Consider the following 18,349-nt stretch of genomic DNA (forward strand, 5'->3'; position numbering starts at 1 on the left):
TGGTTATTACTCCTAGGAAAGGATCTCCCAAACTGCTCAGCCCACCTCTTCCCCTCACCTAACGGATGGCCACCAAACACCTACTAGGTGCCAGGCTGGTCAGGACCCTTAGTCCTATAAACACAGCAGTGGGATTCTGCTTGAAGGGCATCCTCCAGCTTTCTGTTGGCCTCTTTGAGACACAATTGCTTCCTGCTAGGGTGAGCAAGCAGGTTGAAACATCAGCCCCAGGAGTTTTTAATCTCCCACTGAGGGGTCGTCATAGGCCCCATTCTCTAGCCTTTGATAAGAAAAGCCCCCCAGGAAAACTTGTTTTCTTGTTAGGCTCAGGCATCAGAGTTCTTTTATCTTTTCAAAGGCTTGTGGCAAGAGTGGCAGTCATTTCAGGCATTTTATCATGGGTCTACTGTGTGAAAAATGTTTTTTGCCATGTGTTACCTTTTTAAAATTTTCTCCTCGGAAGCAGGGTGCACTCTTTGAATACTGTGATGCTGTTCAAATACAGCTAAATTCCTCACGTGGGGACGGCACTGACAGGGCGGCTCTGTGTCCTCAGCACCGTCATCGGGAGTGGGGAGAGTAACTCACCTCCATTGAGGTTACAGGTGACCCCACTCTAAATGAGCTAGGAGCCTTCTGTGAAGACAGCTGAACTATCCCTGCCATGCAGGGAGCAGAGATACATTCAAAGCAGTGTCTCAAAAGCTAGTAGCTTTATAGAGGACACCTGACGATAATACCTTAATCAAGTGATCAAAGTTAGCATCCCCAATAATGAGAAAAACCAACATCCTGTGTCTCATGTTGAGAGAAGCCCAGAAGCTCACTGCATCCCTGTGTAGCGTTCCTGCCAAAAAATGCAAAGCCCAAATCTAATCAGGAGGAAACAAGTCAAACCCAAATGGAGGGAAATACCACAAAACAACTGGCAGGTCTTCTTAAAAAATATGAGTGTCATGGAAGACAAAGAGACTGAGGATGTTCTAAATGAAAAGACACTAACGAGGCATGATAACAAAACGCAGTGCACGATCCTGGATTAGAACTTGGACCATGAAAAACAAAATTGTTATAGCTAATAGGCAGAATTTGAATACGGTTTTGTAGATTAGATGACAGTATTGCAGGAATACAAAATTTCCTGGTACTGATCATTGTACTGTGGCTATTTTGGAGACTGTTCTTGGTAAATGCATACTGAAGTATTTGCAGGGTAAAGGAGTGTCATATTTGCAACTTATTCTTAAATGGTTTAGAAAAATAGATCGATAGATGGGGGCAGGAGGAGCCAATGTGGCAAAATATTAGCAATTAGTAAATCTGAGTAGACAGTATACAGGAATTCTTCATTATATTTTTGCAACTTTTCTGTAGGTTTAAAATTATTCCAAAAATGAAAAGTTTCAACCATTCCCATAACTCTAGCAATGGTGCACATTACAAACTAAATAATAAGGGTTCTAGGAATACAAGTAAAATAAATGGATAGTTGCAGGAATTTAAAAACAAAAGCCAAACATCTCCTGTTTTGGAACACAGAGCTTTTTTCTTCCATTCCTTCTTACCCCCTTCCAGGCCCCATCTCCCTCTCCTGGCAGTTTTGGGATTCTTGTACCCAGAATGATAATCAAAATTTAGCTTGTTTCAAACTTCTCTTGGTGCAAAATTTAAATCCTCCTATGAGGATGGATTTTCTGGGCTCTAACACCCAAAATTATGCCTAAAGGACGATGGCGCCCATGGTTGAAAGTAAGGAGCTTTGGTTTGTGGTCCGGGTTCTGCAAACCAGCTGAATGCCCTTGGGCAGGTCATTTAACCTCTCTGTGCTGAGTTTCATCCTCTGCAAAATATTCATGCTAAAACCCAGCCCCTTTATCTGCTTTAAGGATAACATGACACAGAAGATGAGAAAAGCCTTGGAAAAAGCTCACAAACACCAGATCAACATGAGTTGTATTCATAAGGAATTACCAAGCCCCAGAATGTAAGGTGACACCTATAAGCTGGTCTCCCCCCACCCCCACCCCCACCCCCACCCCCACCCCCCAACTGACATCCAATTTCCAGGCTCCCCTGAGCTGGTGCTTAAACTTTTTTTTTTTTTTTTTTATTGTGGTAACATATATACAACATAAATTTTCCCGTTTTAACTTCTCTCAAAGATACAATTCAGTGGTATTGATCACATTCACAATGTCGTGCTACCATCAACAACCATCCATTGCCAAAACCTTTCCATTACTCCAAAGAGAAACTCTGCACCCATTAGGCACTTAAAACTCTTTAGGCGAACTGCTTGCTCCGACTGCAGAAGTTAGGCCACGTAGAGAGCATGCAGAGTTAAATGCTAAACTAAATTTCAAAAGCAGACTTCTTTAGTGGTTTTTCCAGTTCACTGATATCCATGCCATCTCTTCCGTTTCTCACTCAGAAACCCTGTTGGTGACTTCCTCTAGTTCAAAGAACCCCTTTCCTAGCCTGGAGTCCGCAGACACCCAAGAGGTCTTTGGAAAGAATCCCCAGGGAGTCCATGAACTTAGAGGGGGAAAATCATGTTTATTTTCATCCACCTCTGACTGAACATGAGCATTTTCTTCAATTACGCACGTGGACAAGGAACCTCTGTAATGTTAGCAGTTCCTGTGAGTTAGTGGATGATAGAATTCACAGATATTGGCATATCCATTAACATTTTGCAGCTATCTAAACGCACGTCACTGTTTTGAATTTATGGTGGCTCTGAGACCTGCTGTGAGATTATATTATTTAATGCATAAAGAAGTGCATATGTTACTCCATCACACTTTTTTGAAACTTTTTGATAACTGGATGTAAATATAATTGCTTTCACTTGTGATCCCAGGTTTTTTAGTTCATGTATTTACATAATTCTGAGAAGGGGGTCAAAAGGGTACACACAATTGCCAAAGGGGTCCATGGCACAGAAAAGAGTTAAGAACCCCTGAATCTCATTCCACCAGACTCTCCTCCCATCTTCTCCTAACCAGACACTTGGGTGTGGGAAATAGGGCTATGATTTACTTTGTTTCCTTGGCATTTTAAAAATCAAGATAAAATTCCACATAACATAAAGTTAACCACTTTAAAAAGAACAATTCCATAGCATTTGGTACATTCACAATGTTGTGCAACCATCACACTAATTCCAAAACGTTTTTATTGCCCCCAAATAAAGCCCCATGCTCATTAAGCAGTTCCTCCCTGTTTCCCTCTCCCCAGCTCCTGTCAAACACCAATCTGCCTTCCAACTCCATGACTTCCCTGTGCTGGGTATTTCATATAAATGGAATCATACAATACATAATGTTTTGTGTCTGGCTTTTTTCACTTAGCATTAGGTTTCAAGGTTTATCCGCATTGTAGCACCCATCAGTTCTTCATTCCTTTGTGTGACTGCATAATATTTCATTGTGTGGATAGACCACATTTTGTGTATCCATTTATCCATTGATGGACATTGGGATATTTCCACCTTTTGGCTGTTGTGAACGCTGCTGCTGTGAACATTCGTGTACACATGTTTGAACACCTGTTTTCAATTCTTTCAGGTATATTTCTAACAGGGGAACTGCTGGGTCATGTGGTAATTCCATGTTTAACTTTTTGAGGATTATGATTTACTTTTAAATCTCAAGTTGACTCTATTAGCTAAAGTCAGATTTGGGAATTGTGGTTTCTATGGATCTCATTTGTCTACATCATCATTATCATAATGAAGTCCTGGCTATAAATTTATTGCATGGTATAAAACCAGAATTTCAGTGTCCTTTTCCGGGGGATTCCATTTGTACCACATTTGGCCTTCGTGTGACAAGATGGCATACTCCTTTTCTCCTTTAGTGAAAATGATGACTATTATTTTTACCTTAGGTGAAAAGTAAATGCAAGGCTGAAATAACGTGGGGATGGAGCTCTTCTCCTGGGAAGGCTCCTCTGAGCCCAGGCATCAGAGAGAACTGGGGACTGGGTGGAGATGCTGGTAAAGGCTGGCTCCTTCCTTGGTCTTGATGTGCCCTGCCGGTCAGTTCCAATGCTGCAGGTAAGCCGAGAACTGCAGGCATCCCTCCACCAGGAAAGAATAACGTGGCAGAAAGGAAGGGCAGAGAACTGGTGCATGCCCCTGCTACAGGCCCTGGGAAAAGGTGGTGACCACCCTGGGCCATGCAGCTCCAAGGGAGACTAGGCTCAGGCTGAAACTTAACCCGGGTTGTAGAGCTGAACCCTCCCTGCACGCACAGGCCGATCCACCAGCATAAGAAACCAGTTAAGGGCGAGGAGCCTGGAAAACTTCCAAGGTGGGTGACAAAGTTAGTTGCAAGGTCAGGACAAGATGGCCCAAGAAAGTCCAAAAGGAACCACTGGGGGTCACGCAGGGAAGTTCCTTTCTCATGGGGTCAAAGACCAGGACTTCCTGGGGGTGACTGTGCACAGGAGTGGCTCAGCCGTGGGCCAAAGAGAATGGCCCGCAACTGGGGACAAAACCCAGGCAGGGGTGAAGAATTCCACCAATGGCTCCACGTGGAGCCAGCCTGAGTATACAGTTGGTCCGTATCCACACCTCCTCCCAGGTGGACAGGCGCTGGGGAAAGGGACAGAGGCCCTCCAGCCTCTAAGCTGTGCCGGTCAAGTCAATCTACATTCAGACTCCAGTGTGATTAAGAAACCCATCCATTTCTTTTTATTAGAGCAGTTGTAGGGTTACAGAAAAGTCATGCAGAAAGCCTAGAGTTACCATACCCCCCCCCCATACACACAGTTTTCCCCATTATTAACACTTTGCATTAGTGTGGTACCTTTCTTACAATTGATGAAACAATAGTATTAGAATTATACTATTAACTATAGCCCATTGTTTACATTAGAGTTCACGTTTGTGTTGTATGGTTCTATGCGTGCATTGTGTTTTTTCTAAATTTTATTCTGGTAATATATATACAACCTAAAATTTCCCATTTTAACCATTTTCAAATATACAATTCAGTGGTGATAATTATATTCACAATGTTGTGCTATCATTACCACTATCAATTATCCAAACTTTTCCATAACCTCAAACAGCAACTCTGCACCAATTAAGCATTAACTTCCCATTCCCTGCCCCACCCCAGTTCCTGGTAACCTGTATTCTAGTTTCTGACTCTATGGATTTGCATCTTCTGATTATTTCATATAAGAAAGATCATACAATATTTGTTCTTTTGTGTCTGGCTTATTTCACTCAACATGATGTCTTCTACGTTCATCCATGTTGCCACATGTATCAGAACTTCATTCCTTTTTTCAGCCGAATAATACTCCATTGTACGGAGAGAGCACATTTTGTTTATCCTTCATCTGGCGGTGGACACTTGAGCTGCTTCCACCTTTTGGCAATTGTGAATAATGCTGCTATGAACACTGGTGTGCATCCGTTTATTTTTGTGCTTTAAAATTTGTTTTCCTCTAAGTTTTCTGATGAAAAGCCCCTTTATAAAGTGCTGTTACTTTCTCAACTGAACCAAGGAGAAAAAGACGTTTCCACACCCGGGCAGCATAGGCGGATATGATCAGGGAGGGGGTCGGAGGCCGAGGATGGGGCTCAGGAGATGAGCTCATTCCTGGATCCCAGGAAAAGCCAGTGGCACTGGGGGCACATGAGGAATGAGGAACCGAGATGGGCAGGATCAGCTTTGTAATTTGGGGGGGCTCAGTGCGAAGTGAAAATGCAGAGCCACTTGTTCCAAATTTATTAACAATTTTAAGATGGCGGCAGCAGGGCATTCAACCCAGCATGGGGCCATTACCCACGTTCACTTTTCTCACCATAAAGCCAGGAAGCACCTTCTGCTGATGATCTGGGAATATTCATAGAAAAGCGCTGACGCCCACCGAAGGAGCGTTAACAAATACGATCACTTATTACTTGCGAATGATAATTCTCCTTCACAATAGAATGCCAAGTTTATCATTTTTAACACAGAAAACCATTGAGCATATGTAATGGCTCCCCTTTCAATACCTTATTTGACCTACTAATTTTTTTAAAACCATTGTAATATGAATGACTGCTGGGAAAAATATCAGGTGAGTGAAAAGTTGTGCAAAACCACCAACATTCAGGATTCACAATTCCCTTTATTGCAAGTACATTGGGCTCTGCAAAAGAAGGCAAAAAGAGCAGAGTGGGTTTCTGTAGTGTAATATAATTTTGAAAATTTGGGCAGGCAAACTTTTCATTTCTATGATATACTATTACAGCATCTCTATTCAAAAGTTTTAATATTGGAAAACCTAAATGGCTTATTGAGATGATCTATGACTTTCCCGAGCTTTAGGATTCTATGAAGAGTGTAGTATGGAAGTGACGCAGCTTCGGCGTCAGCGAGTCAGAGTTCAAACCCTGTCTCTGGCCTTCACTGTGTGATCTTGGCTAAGTTGTTTAATCTCTCTAGGACTCCCTCATTTTAATGGGGAGAATAAGAAGACCTCTATCACAGGGCAGGGGGACAATTTAGGGAGGTGAGATACTGCATGGAAAGCTTCCTGGCAAACGGTAAGTGATTAAGAAATGTTTGCTATTATTCCTGTTATTATTTCAGTCATGATTGTTGTTGTTGTTATTATTATTATTGTTACACAATCTGCCCCTCTCCTGCCTCCCGACATTAGTTCCTGTCATTCTCTCTCATTCTATGCATGCCCTAGCCAAACTAAGCTACCGATGGCCCCCTGTGTGGACCCTGAGACACTCTGCGTTGTATCCTTGACCTTGCTGAGTGTCGGCAGCGTGATCACTTGGAAGGGATGTTGTAGAGGTGAACTGAAGTCACAGATGGGGAAACTGGGTTGACTGAGATCCCTCTTCAAGCTCCTTTGGGTCCTAAGTTTCCATCAGACCAACAAAGTGAAGAGGGAAATTAGCTGCACAGCATTTGGACATTCAACATTTGCAAGGGTATTCTTTGACTCCCCCTTGTTTTCATGTTATTCTCCACTCCTTTTTTTTGCCCCCACACTGTTAAAGGGAGTTTTCTGTTAGAGGGCACAGAGCACAAAGTGGAGCCGTAGGGGGGAATCACGGAGAAAGAGATATTTTACCTGAAGGTAAGGCAAAGATGGGCATCAACTGGGAGGTCTGAGACTTTGTAGATAGAGCTGGGTATTTGATCTTGGGCAAGCTGCTTACATTCTCAAAGCCTGAGTTTTTTCAGGAGTAAAATGGAGACATTAGTATTAAATCAGATATTGTATACACAGGGATTGACAGATGGGCCAGCACACAGGCAGCCCAGTGCGCACCCTTCCCCCCTTCTCCTCCCTCCCCCTGTCGTTAAGGGGCACCTGGGCTGAGTCTTCACCAGGAAATTAGATTATAGTAAGTGGAAGGAGCACTCGCTGTAATGGAGGCCAGGAAGAATAGATGCGATTTGGGGTGTCACAGGGGAAAGAGTGGTACAGGCAGGTGGGAGGCCCTGAAACCCAGACAAAGGGAGCTGGACTTGAGAAAGCAAAGAGTTGGGGAGCCTTGCTGTCATCACTGCCCTCCTTCTGCTCCCCTTCCTCCTCCCCCTCTTCTTTGGGTAAGTCTGTTTGACTGAATGCTCCGCACGGCATTTAATAGGCCAAAAATAATGGAACTAATTTTCACGAATGCTGACATCAATGGTTGTTTCCCCAGAGTTGGAAATAGCCACCACTCTGTCCCAGGCCCACCCTGGAAAGAAAATCAAAGACACTGGCCCCTCACGCCTCTTCCTGATTCCATTTGGCACAGGCTTGGAGGAAGGCCACTGCCCCTGAGGGCTCTATTGGCACATGCAACGGAGGGTGCCACTGCCCACTCAATGAGGAAGGCAGGGGGGGCACCAAGGGGGCTCTTGGCTCATCTCTCACTGGAGAGCCCAAGGCTGGAGTGGGCCAGCAGCCTGGAACCCCCGGTGGCATGACGTAGGCAGGTCTCTTGCCCCCCAACGCCTGCCACTCCTAGTCTTTAAATTGGGATTGAAAATGCCCCTCCCAATGGTGGCTGTGCCCAGCAAATGCTAACCCACCGATCACTGGTAGCTTCCATGAGGCAGGGTGTCTCCCTGGCATCTGGAACATTAATACAAGCGGCTGTCATTATCTGGAGATGGAAAGCAAAGTGATTAGGGTCACAGGTTAGAGCTGGGTTCGCAGGCCTTCCTCACTTGAGCAATTCAACTCAACGCAATCCCATAACTATTTATTATGCAACTACTGTGTACCAAGCGTGGTGGAAAACAAAGCCATCTAGCCCCTCGCATTCTTCCTCGTGATTCCCACGCACAGAATCAGACTGGGGGGGGGGGTGGCAAGTGGGAAGACTTTTATCTCCCACTTAGCAGAAAATCAGAGAGCAGCTATAGGCTTGGTTATCACAATGATTCAGTTTCTTTAAGCCTCAGTTTCCCCACCTGTAAACCTCCCACCATGGAAAGGAGCTGGGGATGAAAGGTGAAAAGAAATAGAAAGCACCTATTACAAGGCCTGCCTCCTAAAAGCCATCAAGCAATTGAAGTTATTTTTTATTTGCTGTAAAATTAACAAGGGATCTCATTTTTACTGGTACTTTATAAGAGCAAATAACTCATATGAAAATCTTGAAAATTTTAATTAATCCCAAACACTAAAAAATTTATTTCAGTATTTTTTTCCACCTTCTATCCTAAATAGGAATAACTATAATAATAGTAATAGTAATACAAAGGGCTTACTAAGTGCCAGACACAGGCTAAGGATTTAACCCTCCCAGCATCCTTGTGAGGTGGGTACTGCAATAATCCCACTTAATGGATGAGAAAACTGAGGCCCAGAAAGAGTAGTTGACGTGACTTTTTAAGGATATGCCTTGGTTTGCTTTTCCTTCCAACTGCCTCACCCTTCCCTTTTCATTCTCTCTAGGTCTCCAGCCCAGTTGGCAAGTCAAGCCCAACTACGGCAGACACTTCTCCCTTGCTTTCAGTCATCTGCCCCCTCTCTTTCCCTCCCGCCCTCCTCTCTCTACCCACCTGCCCTCTTTCTCTCAAGATTCTAAACATGGCAGAAGCCTGCCAGTTACCAGACTAGAAAAATTCTCCAGACATTTGAAAGTTTCCACTCCTCCATCTCCTTTGGAAATGTTTTTGTCAGGCCAATCCTCTTCAAAGAAAAGCCCTTGTGAGACCAAGCAACAGAATGGCGGAGATACTCTTTTGTCATCAGGAGACCTGAGGAGGAAAGAAGTGATTTTCGACAGCAGGTGGGTGAGAGGAAATGGAAACGCAGGACCCACGGAAACGGTGTTTGTAGGATCGCAGCTGCCAGCTGAAAGCAGCCCCCAAGTCCTCCTGCAAGAGCTTTTCTGTGTTTCAGCCGTGAAGTGGACTCCCAGGCCAGGCGACGTGGGGCAGGGGCACGTGTTACCAGAGACGAGACGTCCGGTGCAGGAAAGGGCCCGGCGGACATTGGAAAACACAATGGCAGCTGCGCAGCAGAGCATGACTGGGGACCCAGACGGTCACCTGCCCCTGCCCACCCCCACCTCCCTCTTCCTCAGCAGGAAAAAGGAAGTCAAGGAGGCCAAGAAATGGGGAAGTCCAAGCTGCTCGTGGTGGCATTTTAAGGGCGTACATAATAACACTCGCCTCTAATCCCCAGTATGACAAAAGCCTCTGCCATAAACACAATTAGCAAGGACTTTCTGAAAATACTTCTTCCGGGCACAGAAAAGGAGAAAGAATATTTTGAACGTGGCTTCACATCCCTTAGAAATAATGACAACTGGCCCTTTTCAGGACCTGCTGGTCTTTTCCCTTTCCCATGCAGTTGGTAGACTCCACGTGTCATCTGTAACTCTGTTTTCGGGAGCAACTGTGTCAGTTGTGCTCAGTCAGGTGCCATCTTGGAAACTGCTCCCCTCTCGACCTAAATCTTCCGTGGTGAATAATTTCCACACGTAACTTAAAAGTGCGCTTCAAATATGTTCTGGTGCTGAAAAGCGCTCCCTTCAGAGTTCCCTCTTTTAATTTGATCTCAAGATTTTAGGGATCGTAGTCATTGGGATTCAACATAGGCCTCCTTAGCAATCACTCTTAGAATTATAGGACATTTAGGACATAAGGGACGGGAAAGGAACCGGACTTTTTCGTTGTCAGGCACTAGCAGAGCTGGAACCTGACTTGTCTTCCTAAGCGGGAGGCGGTGGACTATAAACTCCAGGCAAATTACCCTACGGGCAGCAAACGTCGCCGCTGTTTGATGGGTGCTCACAAAAATCAGTACGATGGGGAAAAATATCGAATGCTACCGTTTTGAAACGTCTAAGACCATTTAACATTTAAGGGTGCTTGACCTCCCACCCAAATCAAGGAGAAAGGAAGCGAGGAAGACAAAGAAGGCCGGGGTGGGGCAGCTGCCCTCCGCCGGTCGGAAAGCTGAGTCACGGGGCACCCCACTCCTGCACTGGACGCCCGCGAGCACGGCGCCCTGGCTTGGGAGATATCTGCATCGGACAATGCCAATTTCTCAGTAAAGGAATGCTAAACCCCCTGTGTAACACCCAGGACTTTATTTATCGTGCACGGGTCTCCAAGAGCTGGCCTGCGCCGCCGTTGCAAAACAAATTATTACAATAAAATAAACATGAAAGGGGAAAAATGCATTATGAAGGAAGGTGGGCTCTCTCGTTTTATTTTTCCGTCCTCCTGGCGGTTAGGGTGCACCAATGGACACCGGTGGGCGTGGGGGTGGGGCCCCAAACAGCCAGGCGGGCCCCCGCACGCGGCGCCCAGGGCGCGGCGCGAAAGAGTTAAGCGGGCGCGGGTGACATCACCTCATTTACATAGGGGCGCCCATATAGGCGCGCTCGTCGCGCCCCGCCCGACACTCGGCGGCGGCCACTGTGCAGATCGGACTCCTCTCGCTCGCGCACATCGTTAGGGTGAGCCCCAGGGCCCCTGCCTCCTGCCCTCCTGCCCCTCGGCGCCCCGGGCCTCCGACCCCCCTCCCACCGAGCGCCCGCGCTCGCCCCCCGCCTTTCCGGCACCCCCATCCAGGCCTCCCGAGAGCCGGGCAGCCGCGGTCCCTCCCGCAGGCTGCTGCGGGGAGATTGGCGATGCGGAGCCCGTGCAGGGGCTGGCCAGCGGCGCCGGACACTGGGGGTTTTTTGGTGGTTTTTTTTAAAAACAGCAATAAAAAATGTGGCGTTTTGCTCTGCAGCCTCGAGGGAGCATTTTTCTTTATCCCCCCCTTCCCCCCCGCCCGAGGCATTCTGCATTGATTGATCAGGAACAGAAAGATCCTTTGTTCCATCTCCCCCCAGCCGAGCCCGGAGCCTCTACCACTCCTTTTTCTCTTCCTTCCCTGGCCCCCTGCTTGCCTTGCAGGCTGTATCTGCCCAGGTTCGGGGGGTAGGGCTAGCTCGTGAGATGTTAAACGTCTTCCGAGCGGGGAATGCGTGCAGCGGCTGCAGGATCGCGGCGGGCGGCGTGGCAGAGCTGCGGGCCGGGCGGCGGTGAGGCCGCTTTGTGCGCGGCCGCCGCGTTGTGGAGCGCGCGGAAGGAAGCGCGGAGGGCGGTGGCCGGAGGCCAGCGGCGGCCGCTCCCTCTTTGTGACAGGAGAAGAAAGCCGGCCCGACCCGCATGTTTTGGGGGAGAGACCATAGATTGAAAAACAGAAATGTTTTTTGCCACCGCGGCTTCATGTTAAGAATTTTTACCCGATAATTTAGCTTGAAGGGGCTGCACTGTTTTTTACGCGTTCTAGCCAGATTTTAGTTTTTTAAACGCTGCAATCAACCTTCTGGTAGATTCGGCCCAGCGGTGTGAGAGCGTCTACGGCTCTTTGGTCCCGTTCACCCACCCCCGCCAGCTTTGAAATATGGTGTTTTCGGTTTGGGGTTTTCTTTTTTTTTTTTTTTGTCTGTAAAAGAGGAAGATAGCTCTTTAGCCCCTTAGAATAAAAGCGGAAGGCAGGGGGAGGGGGGTTTCAGGCGGGGGTGGGGAGGCGCAGCTCTGAGCGGGGGAGGGGAGGGGGGTGGCTTTCTCACCCTCCCTCCTCTTGCCTTTGTACCTGCAGCTTCCTCTACAACCATGTCTGACAAACCCGATATGGCTGAGATTGAGAAATTCGATAAGTCGAAATTGAAGAAGACAGAAACGCAAGAGAAAAATCCACTGCCTTCCAAAGAAAGTAAGTACCCACCCCCTCCCTTCTCGAGAAAAGGGCTGGGCGGGAGTGGCCGGGTGGGTGGGTGGGTGGGTGGGAGGCTGGGAGAGGCTGGGAGAAGAATTCCAGGGGGGAGGGCAAGGGAGGGCGGGGGTGGAGTCGACAGTTTTATGATTAATGTGGCGGGGAAAGGTTAATTAAGAATTGTTTTGCAGCCAACAGACACAAAGCTTTAGTAATTTAATAATGGCATGTTTAATATAACATTTCTATATAACATACACAAATACACGTCTGTGCAAATGTGCATCTATTTAATATATTTAGTATAAATATTTTATTTCATGATGGAATGCCTTTTTATACTTGTATAGCGTTTGTATGACGGGAAGAGATATTTTAAGTGAAAGGACTATACTCCTATAGCTAGACTTTACTGAATTCTCTTATCCCCTCCACCTTTTTTTCTTTTTTTGTCTGTTTTCCCCTTACAGCGATCGAACAGGAGAAGCAAGCAGGCGAATCGTAATGAGGTGTGCGCCGCCAATATGCACTGTACATTCCACAAGCATTGCCTTCTTATTTTACTTCTTTTAGCTGTTAACTTTGTAAGATGCAAAGAGGTTGGATCAAGTTTAAATGACTGTGCTGCCCCTTTTCACATCAAAGAATCGAGAACTACTGACAAGGAAGGCCGCGCCTGCCTCTCCCATCTGCCTGTCTGGCTGGCAGAGTAGGAAAAGAACTTGCATGTTGGTGAAGGAAGAAGCTGGGTGGGACGACAGTGAATCTAGAGTAAAAGCAAAGCTGGTCCAAGATGCCCTACAGGCTGTAAAATGCAGTTTAATCAGAGTGCCATTTTTTTTTGTTGTTCAAATGATTTTAATTATTGGAATGCACAATTTTTTTAATATGCAAATAAAAAGTTTTAAAACCTGGTTGGTGTTACTGTCTGGTCTCTAGAAGGAGATTTATCTGTGGATGAAACTCTTGGAGGGTTTGATATCGCTGGGAGAGCAATAAATAACAAACGTCTGGTGATGTGGGTAAATTCTGTTGCGGCCTAGAAATGGTTTTCACCCAGGTACGTGAAATACCTTGACTATATTAGCTAATTTGAAGATTGTTTTCTTGGGTTGCTTGAATTCCTACTATTGAGTTGTTTGAAAAATATATTTTCGGGTCTATAGGTTTTGCTAAGCCAACATTGAATATATTTCATATGATCAAGAAAATGAGGATGGTGATGATTTACAGCACAGTGTCTTATTTCAGGTGTCGAGTTGGTTATTTAAGCAATTACTAGCACTGATACCAACAGAATTTAAGTGGTCTTGTCTGATAAAAAGTTGAGTAAAAATTACATATTTAACAGCTGCTTTAAAAGAAGTTTGGGACTTGTGCGTGCTTCCTCATTGTCCAATGGCCAGTTTCCAATTCAATATATAAAATGGCTTTTATAAAATGACATGCATCTACCATTAATGAATATGATTTTTAAATTACTGAGCCCTCTTAATTTGAGTAATGGAGGATCTTTGGACTTAAAGGGTAACTAGCAGGATGGTGTAGAAATTTGCACAGGAACTGATTGGCCCATAGCCAGGTGTTAGATTTTCTTGAGTCCTTGACAACTCTGAATCATTTAAAATACATTTTCACTGGTGGGTAAGAGCAAATGGCCTGGTTTTGGGGCCGTTTAATGTGCAGGAAGAGAGGGAATGAGGTATTAAGTAAAAGGTATGTCTTAATACAGTCCTTGATAACCTGGATTCTGTAAGGAAGGGTGTGGATATATTTTTTTAAAGTACCAATTTTCATAAAAGGAAACAACAGCATTTAAGAATGGTAGCTTACCCAATATGTCAGCAAAGCTGAAAATTTAAAATTTACAGTGCAAATATCCAAGAAGCTAAACATCCTCCCCCCCCCCAACCCCCAAACTGACTTATGAAAATACCTTCTTGGAGTGTGGGGGGTGGGGTACAAAGTGATCATTTTTAAACCGGTTGATTTCATTTCCTTTGCTCAACACTTATTTTGAGAAATGCACAGGAAACCATTTACCTGTGGTTTAGACAATCAACTAGACCATCAGCTAGAAGCCTTTATCTGCGTTGCTAGGGAAAGGATGTGTTAGCTGCTGCGAAGCCCACAGCCTTGCTCTATCAGGGAAAACGAGATCGGTGAGTGCGAAGGTTCTCAGAGCAATTTCGAGATGGAGACGGCCCTCAAACCCAGCATTTTCTTGCCTGCAGGAAAGGGTGCAGGCAAAAATGAAATGCCCAAGGCACAAAGAGTAAACCAGTCTCACGGTAGGTCTTGTGTGCATTCTCCAGACAATGAGAAGATGAAATAAGCTTTTAAGAAATTAACACAAGTCCAAGGTTCCTAAGTTTAAAAATGAAAATGAGTATTAAGGGAAAGGGACGACCCATGAGATCAATTAATGCAAAAGAAGACCCTTCTCCCCTGGGAGAGCAAAGCTAAAATGCAGAAAAAAATTAAAAATTAAAATTCAAAATCTGGTAAGGACTGAATTTTGGCTGCTTGGTGTGTGGGACGGGGGTAGGAGGGTGGCGCTGATTCAGAAGCTTCTTTCTGCCCACACCACACTCACTTTGCACACTTGGCTGCACATCTGGGGGATGGGTGGGGAGAGGCGACATTTTTTTATTTGGGGTGGGAAGATCATTCTTTTTTCTTCCCCAGAGAAAATCTTCCCAGAAGGCCTGGGGGAATTTATGAATCAGCATGGGAATTTACACTCCTGGAGCTTGGGGTATTTTTCAGAATAGAAGTGACATTAGGTTTACGGATTAAAATGAGAGCATGTTCAAATTGAAGGAGACCTTAGCCACCACATCTTTCATCCTCTCCGCTCCCCCTAGGAGGAAAGAGGCCGAGGGAGCTTAAGTAATAGCTGAAGGTCACACAGTCCTGTCTAGGACTTCTGCAAATTTTGAATTGCTCGGGATGAATAAGGAAACAGAGAGGAAATAAGAGAACTGCTAAAGATCATTTGGGACAGTGCAGTATGCATTTTAAAATCTCACAAATTCCCCAACCATTGCAGTCACATAGCTTCAGTCTTCCAATGGATGGAATTTGAAAGCCATTTTATTCTTTCAGGAGAACAACGCTGCGGGTGCAAGAATTGAGGGTGTGTTGTGGGGAGGGGGTGAAGTCTTAACAAATGGTGAACCATTCCCTGTTCCAGGCTCTTCCCTTTCCTCAAAATCATTGGCTCCTTCCCCTGCCTTTGGGAGAACGGTTAGGTATTATTCCCCTTAAATGCACGAGGAAGAGCAGATTATTTCCTGAAGGAAGCATGAAACTCTTCAAGACGCAACTATAAAAGTATTTTGTATTATTTCTAAATCTAAGGGGCCAATTTCCGGCTTATGTGCTTCAAGAACAGCACATTTGGGGAACAACATTAAAGCCAACAAATCCAAATTTAAAAATCTCGAGCCTTAAGTGTAAGAATGTAAACTTAATAACGTCCAGAGTGCTTTGATGCTTGAATACCCTGGGAGCCTTTACTGACCTAGCAAAAGAATAAGAAAAATACCCTCTCCCCTCAAGGAAGTGTCCCAATTTTAGTTTACATTTTTAAGAGTGGCTTACACTGCAATCTAAGAGAATGAAACTTGGGGCTCAACAATTAGTTATAACCATACATTATTTGCATGCATGAGAAGGGGCTAAATTATAAATTGACACAAATGTGCAATGAAGTAAGCTAAGAGGGAAACATGTCTCTAAGACCTGTTTTTACTATATTATTTTTGGGGGGAATTTTGTATTGTTTTATATCTCCTAGTCACTCTGACAGGCTGGTACCACCCCTAGTCTTGGCTTCTGTGACTTTTTTTTTTTTTTTAATTTATTCTAGTAACATATATACAAGCCAAAATTTCCCTTTTTAACTACATTCAGATACATAATTCAGTAGTGTTAATTACAGTCACAATGTTGTGCTGCCATCACCACCATCCATTACCAGAACTTTCCCATCACCCCAAGCAGAAATTCTATACCAATTAAGCATTAACTCCCTATCCCCTACCCCCGCCCCAGCCCCTGGTAATCTATATTCTAGTTTCTGACCGTATGAATTGGCTTATTCTAATTATTTCATGTCAGTGATATCATACAATATTTATCCTTTGGTGTCTGGCTTCTTTCACTTAACACAATGTCTTCGGGGTTTATCCATGTTGTCACCTGTATCAGGACTTTGTTCCTTTTCATGGCTACATAATGCTTCTGAGACTTTTGTGGGTGGGATCCCTCACTCTACTCTTTGTGTCCTCTTCCTTATACACGTAATAGTGCCTAGCATAGTAAGGGACATATATTAGGGCCTTTAATTCATGGAGGCTTCATTTTATGTGTTTGTTTGGGGGTACCTTTGAACATGTGAAAGTCATACTAGGTAGCACAATTTTAAATATATTTTAAAAAAAAATTTTTAAAGAGCTTAGAAGCACTAATTTTCAACTGTCCTTGATTTTGCTGATTTGAATCAATACTTACAGCCGACTGCCTATTATTAACCCAAAGCACTAGTACTGGCTTATTCATTTCACCAATATTTATTGACTACTCAGTATGTATTAGGTATTTTATTGGCCACAGAGATACAGTCGTAAATAAGGAGACGTAGTCGCTGCCTTTGTGTGTCTTACATTGGTTGAAAGATGCCCCTCTCTAAATCTGAGTGGAAAATTTTTCTTTTCCAATTTTAGGGTGAATGATGGAGCTGAAGGTTTTACATTTTTAAAATGAGTGTTAAGATCTGTCCTTTGCTTTAGTGTGGATATTTTCCAAAATAGATCTATAATAATTACATTCAAATCCCTCCAAAAGTTCCATGATGAGTTGCCTTTGATGGGAACCAACTGATTCGTAGCCTTAATCAAATGTTTTCTCAGCATAGGAAGATTGTACATGATAATTCTTGCCCATCACCTTTTGAACGTCCTTTCTGAGGAATGCCCAAGATCTAGAAATCCAATCCGATGGACATCCTTTTCAAATCTATCTTTTTCTAGGATTCTATGATTTAGATGTTGAATTCCCAGAGAAACCCTTCTTGCTAAAGCCTTACCCTTTCTCTGTCAATCTTCTCTCTCCAATTCAACAGTTAAGTTTCTTTGAAATCCTTCAGAGAACCTAGCAAAATGACATCTAAGGATGTCAATAAGCACAGCACCTGGTTGGCTGATGGCTGGGCCACATTTGTTGTTTGGATTCCACAGCTTTGAGCTTCAGCGGAGAGGGACAAGTTATGTTCATGATCTAGTCAAAACAGTTGGACCTATTCCTGTCGCGTTATCATCAAACCACAGGAAATTATGCCTTTCCGCATTACCACATCAAGCTCTGTAAGTGGCTGATACCCTTTGGCCACACAAAGACTCTGTGATAGTGTTTTCCAAATCTAGAAACTAAAATACATTTCATAAGATAAAAAAAAAATTGAAAAGTCAAATACCCTCTGGTTATTTCAATCTAAAATAATGGTTTGCTGGGGGGATGGGAAGAGTTACTCTTTACTCAACAAACATTTCCTGAGCAGCTACTGTGTGCCAGGTTCTTTCCCAGTTGCTGGGGATAGGATGGACTTGGACTTGGTCTAATGACAGAAGTGGACACTTGTGTTCAATTAGCTGGTATCTGTTCATTTATTCAACAACTGTTCGTTGTGCTTCTATTTTTGCCAGGTAGGACACTGGGCTGGGAGACAAACTGGAACCAGATGGTTAAGGGCCCCTATGCCCAGTTAAAGAGTTTGAAACTTACCCTTTGGCAATTGGGAGCTATCAGAAGTCATTAAGCCACCACGAGGCAGTTGATAGACTATTTTGCTTAGTAATGTGGTTATATGGAGTCAGACAAAGAAGAAACTGTCTGTACTTCTCATTGAAAAAGCAGATTAAGATAATCAGTGTTGTATTAGCCTAGAGAAGGTAATAAATCTTTTACAGGTATTTCTTAGGTCATTAACCTGACTTTTATTGGTAATTCTTAATCCAAATTTCAATAAGACAGGCTGTAACACTTACCACACATAATACATACTTTCCATGTTCATTTTCTACCAATTTTTATCCTGGTATGGACAGAGGGTTAATAGATTTGCAATGATTAAAATATTTTTCATGGGATCACTGAG

At 44.3% G+C, this 18,349-nt stretch overlaps 1 protein-coding gene and 1 long non-coding RNA gene across 3 annotated transcripts; one reads left to right on the forward strand and one right to left on the reverse strand.

The window, feature by feature from the left end:
- Positions 1 to 5,231: 5,231 nt before the first annotated feature.
- LOC119523031 lies at positions 5,232 to 9,480 on the reverse strand. 2 transcript variants are annotated; one of them, XR_005214584.1, is made up of 4 exons: positions 9,030 to 9,480; positions 8,052 to 8,125; positions 7,099 to 7,197; positions 5,232 to 6,880 (listed from the first exon to the last, which is right to left on the reverse strand). It is a non-coding gene; the product is annotated as an uncharacterized LOC119523031 (long non-coding RNA). The 2 variants fall into 2 exon arrangements; XR_005214583.1 differs by lacking the exon at positions 9,030 to 9,480 and having other exon boundaries at positions 8,052 to 8,993.
- A 1,369-nt stretch (positions 9,481 to 10,849) lies between these two features.
- On the forward strand, positions 10,850 to 13,103 carry TMSB4X (thymosin beta 4 X-linked). Its single transcript, XM_037822374.1, has 3 exons — positions 10,850 to 10,939; positions 12,076 to 12,189; positions 12,660 to 13,103. Exons 2-3 carry the CDS (start codon positions 12,090 to 12,092, stop codon positions 12,692 to 12,694), a joined length of 135 nt encoding a protein of 44 aa, XP_037678302.1. The 5' UTR covers positions 10,850 to 10,939; positions 12,076 to 12,089; the 3' UTR covers positions 12,695 to 13,103.
- Positions 13,104 to 18,349: the final 5,246 nt, after the last annotated feature.

The sequence above is a fragment of the Choloepus didactylus genome, chromosome X (assembly GCF_015220235.1).
Source record: "Choloepus didactylus isolate mChoDid1 chromosome X, mChoDid1.pri, whole genome shotgun sequence".
NCBI classification, from domain to species: Eukaryota; Metazoa; Chordata; class Mammalia; order Pilosa; family Megalonychidae; genus Choloepus; species Choloepus didactylus.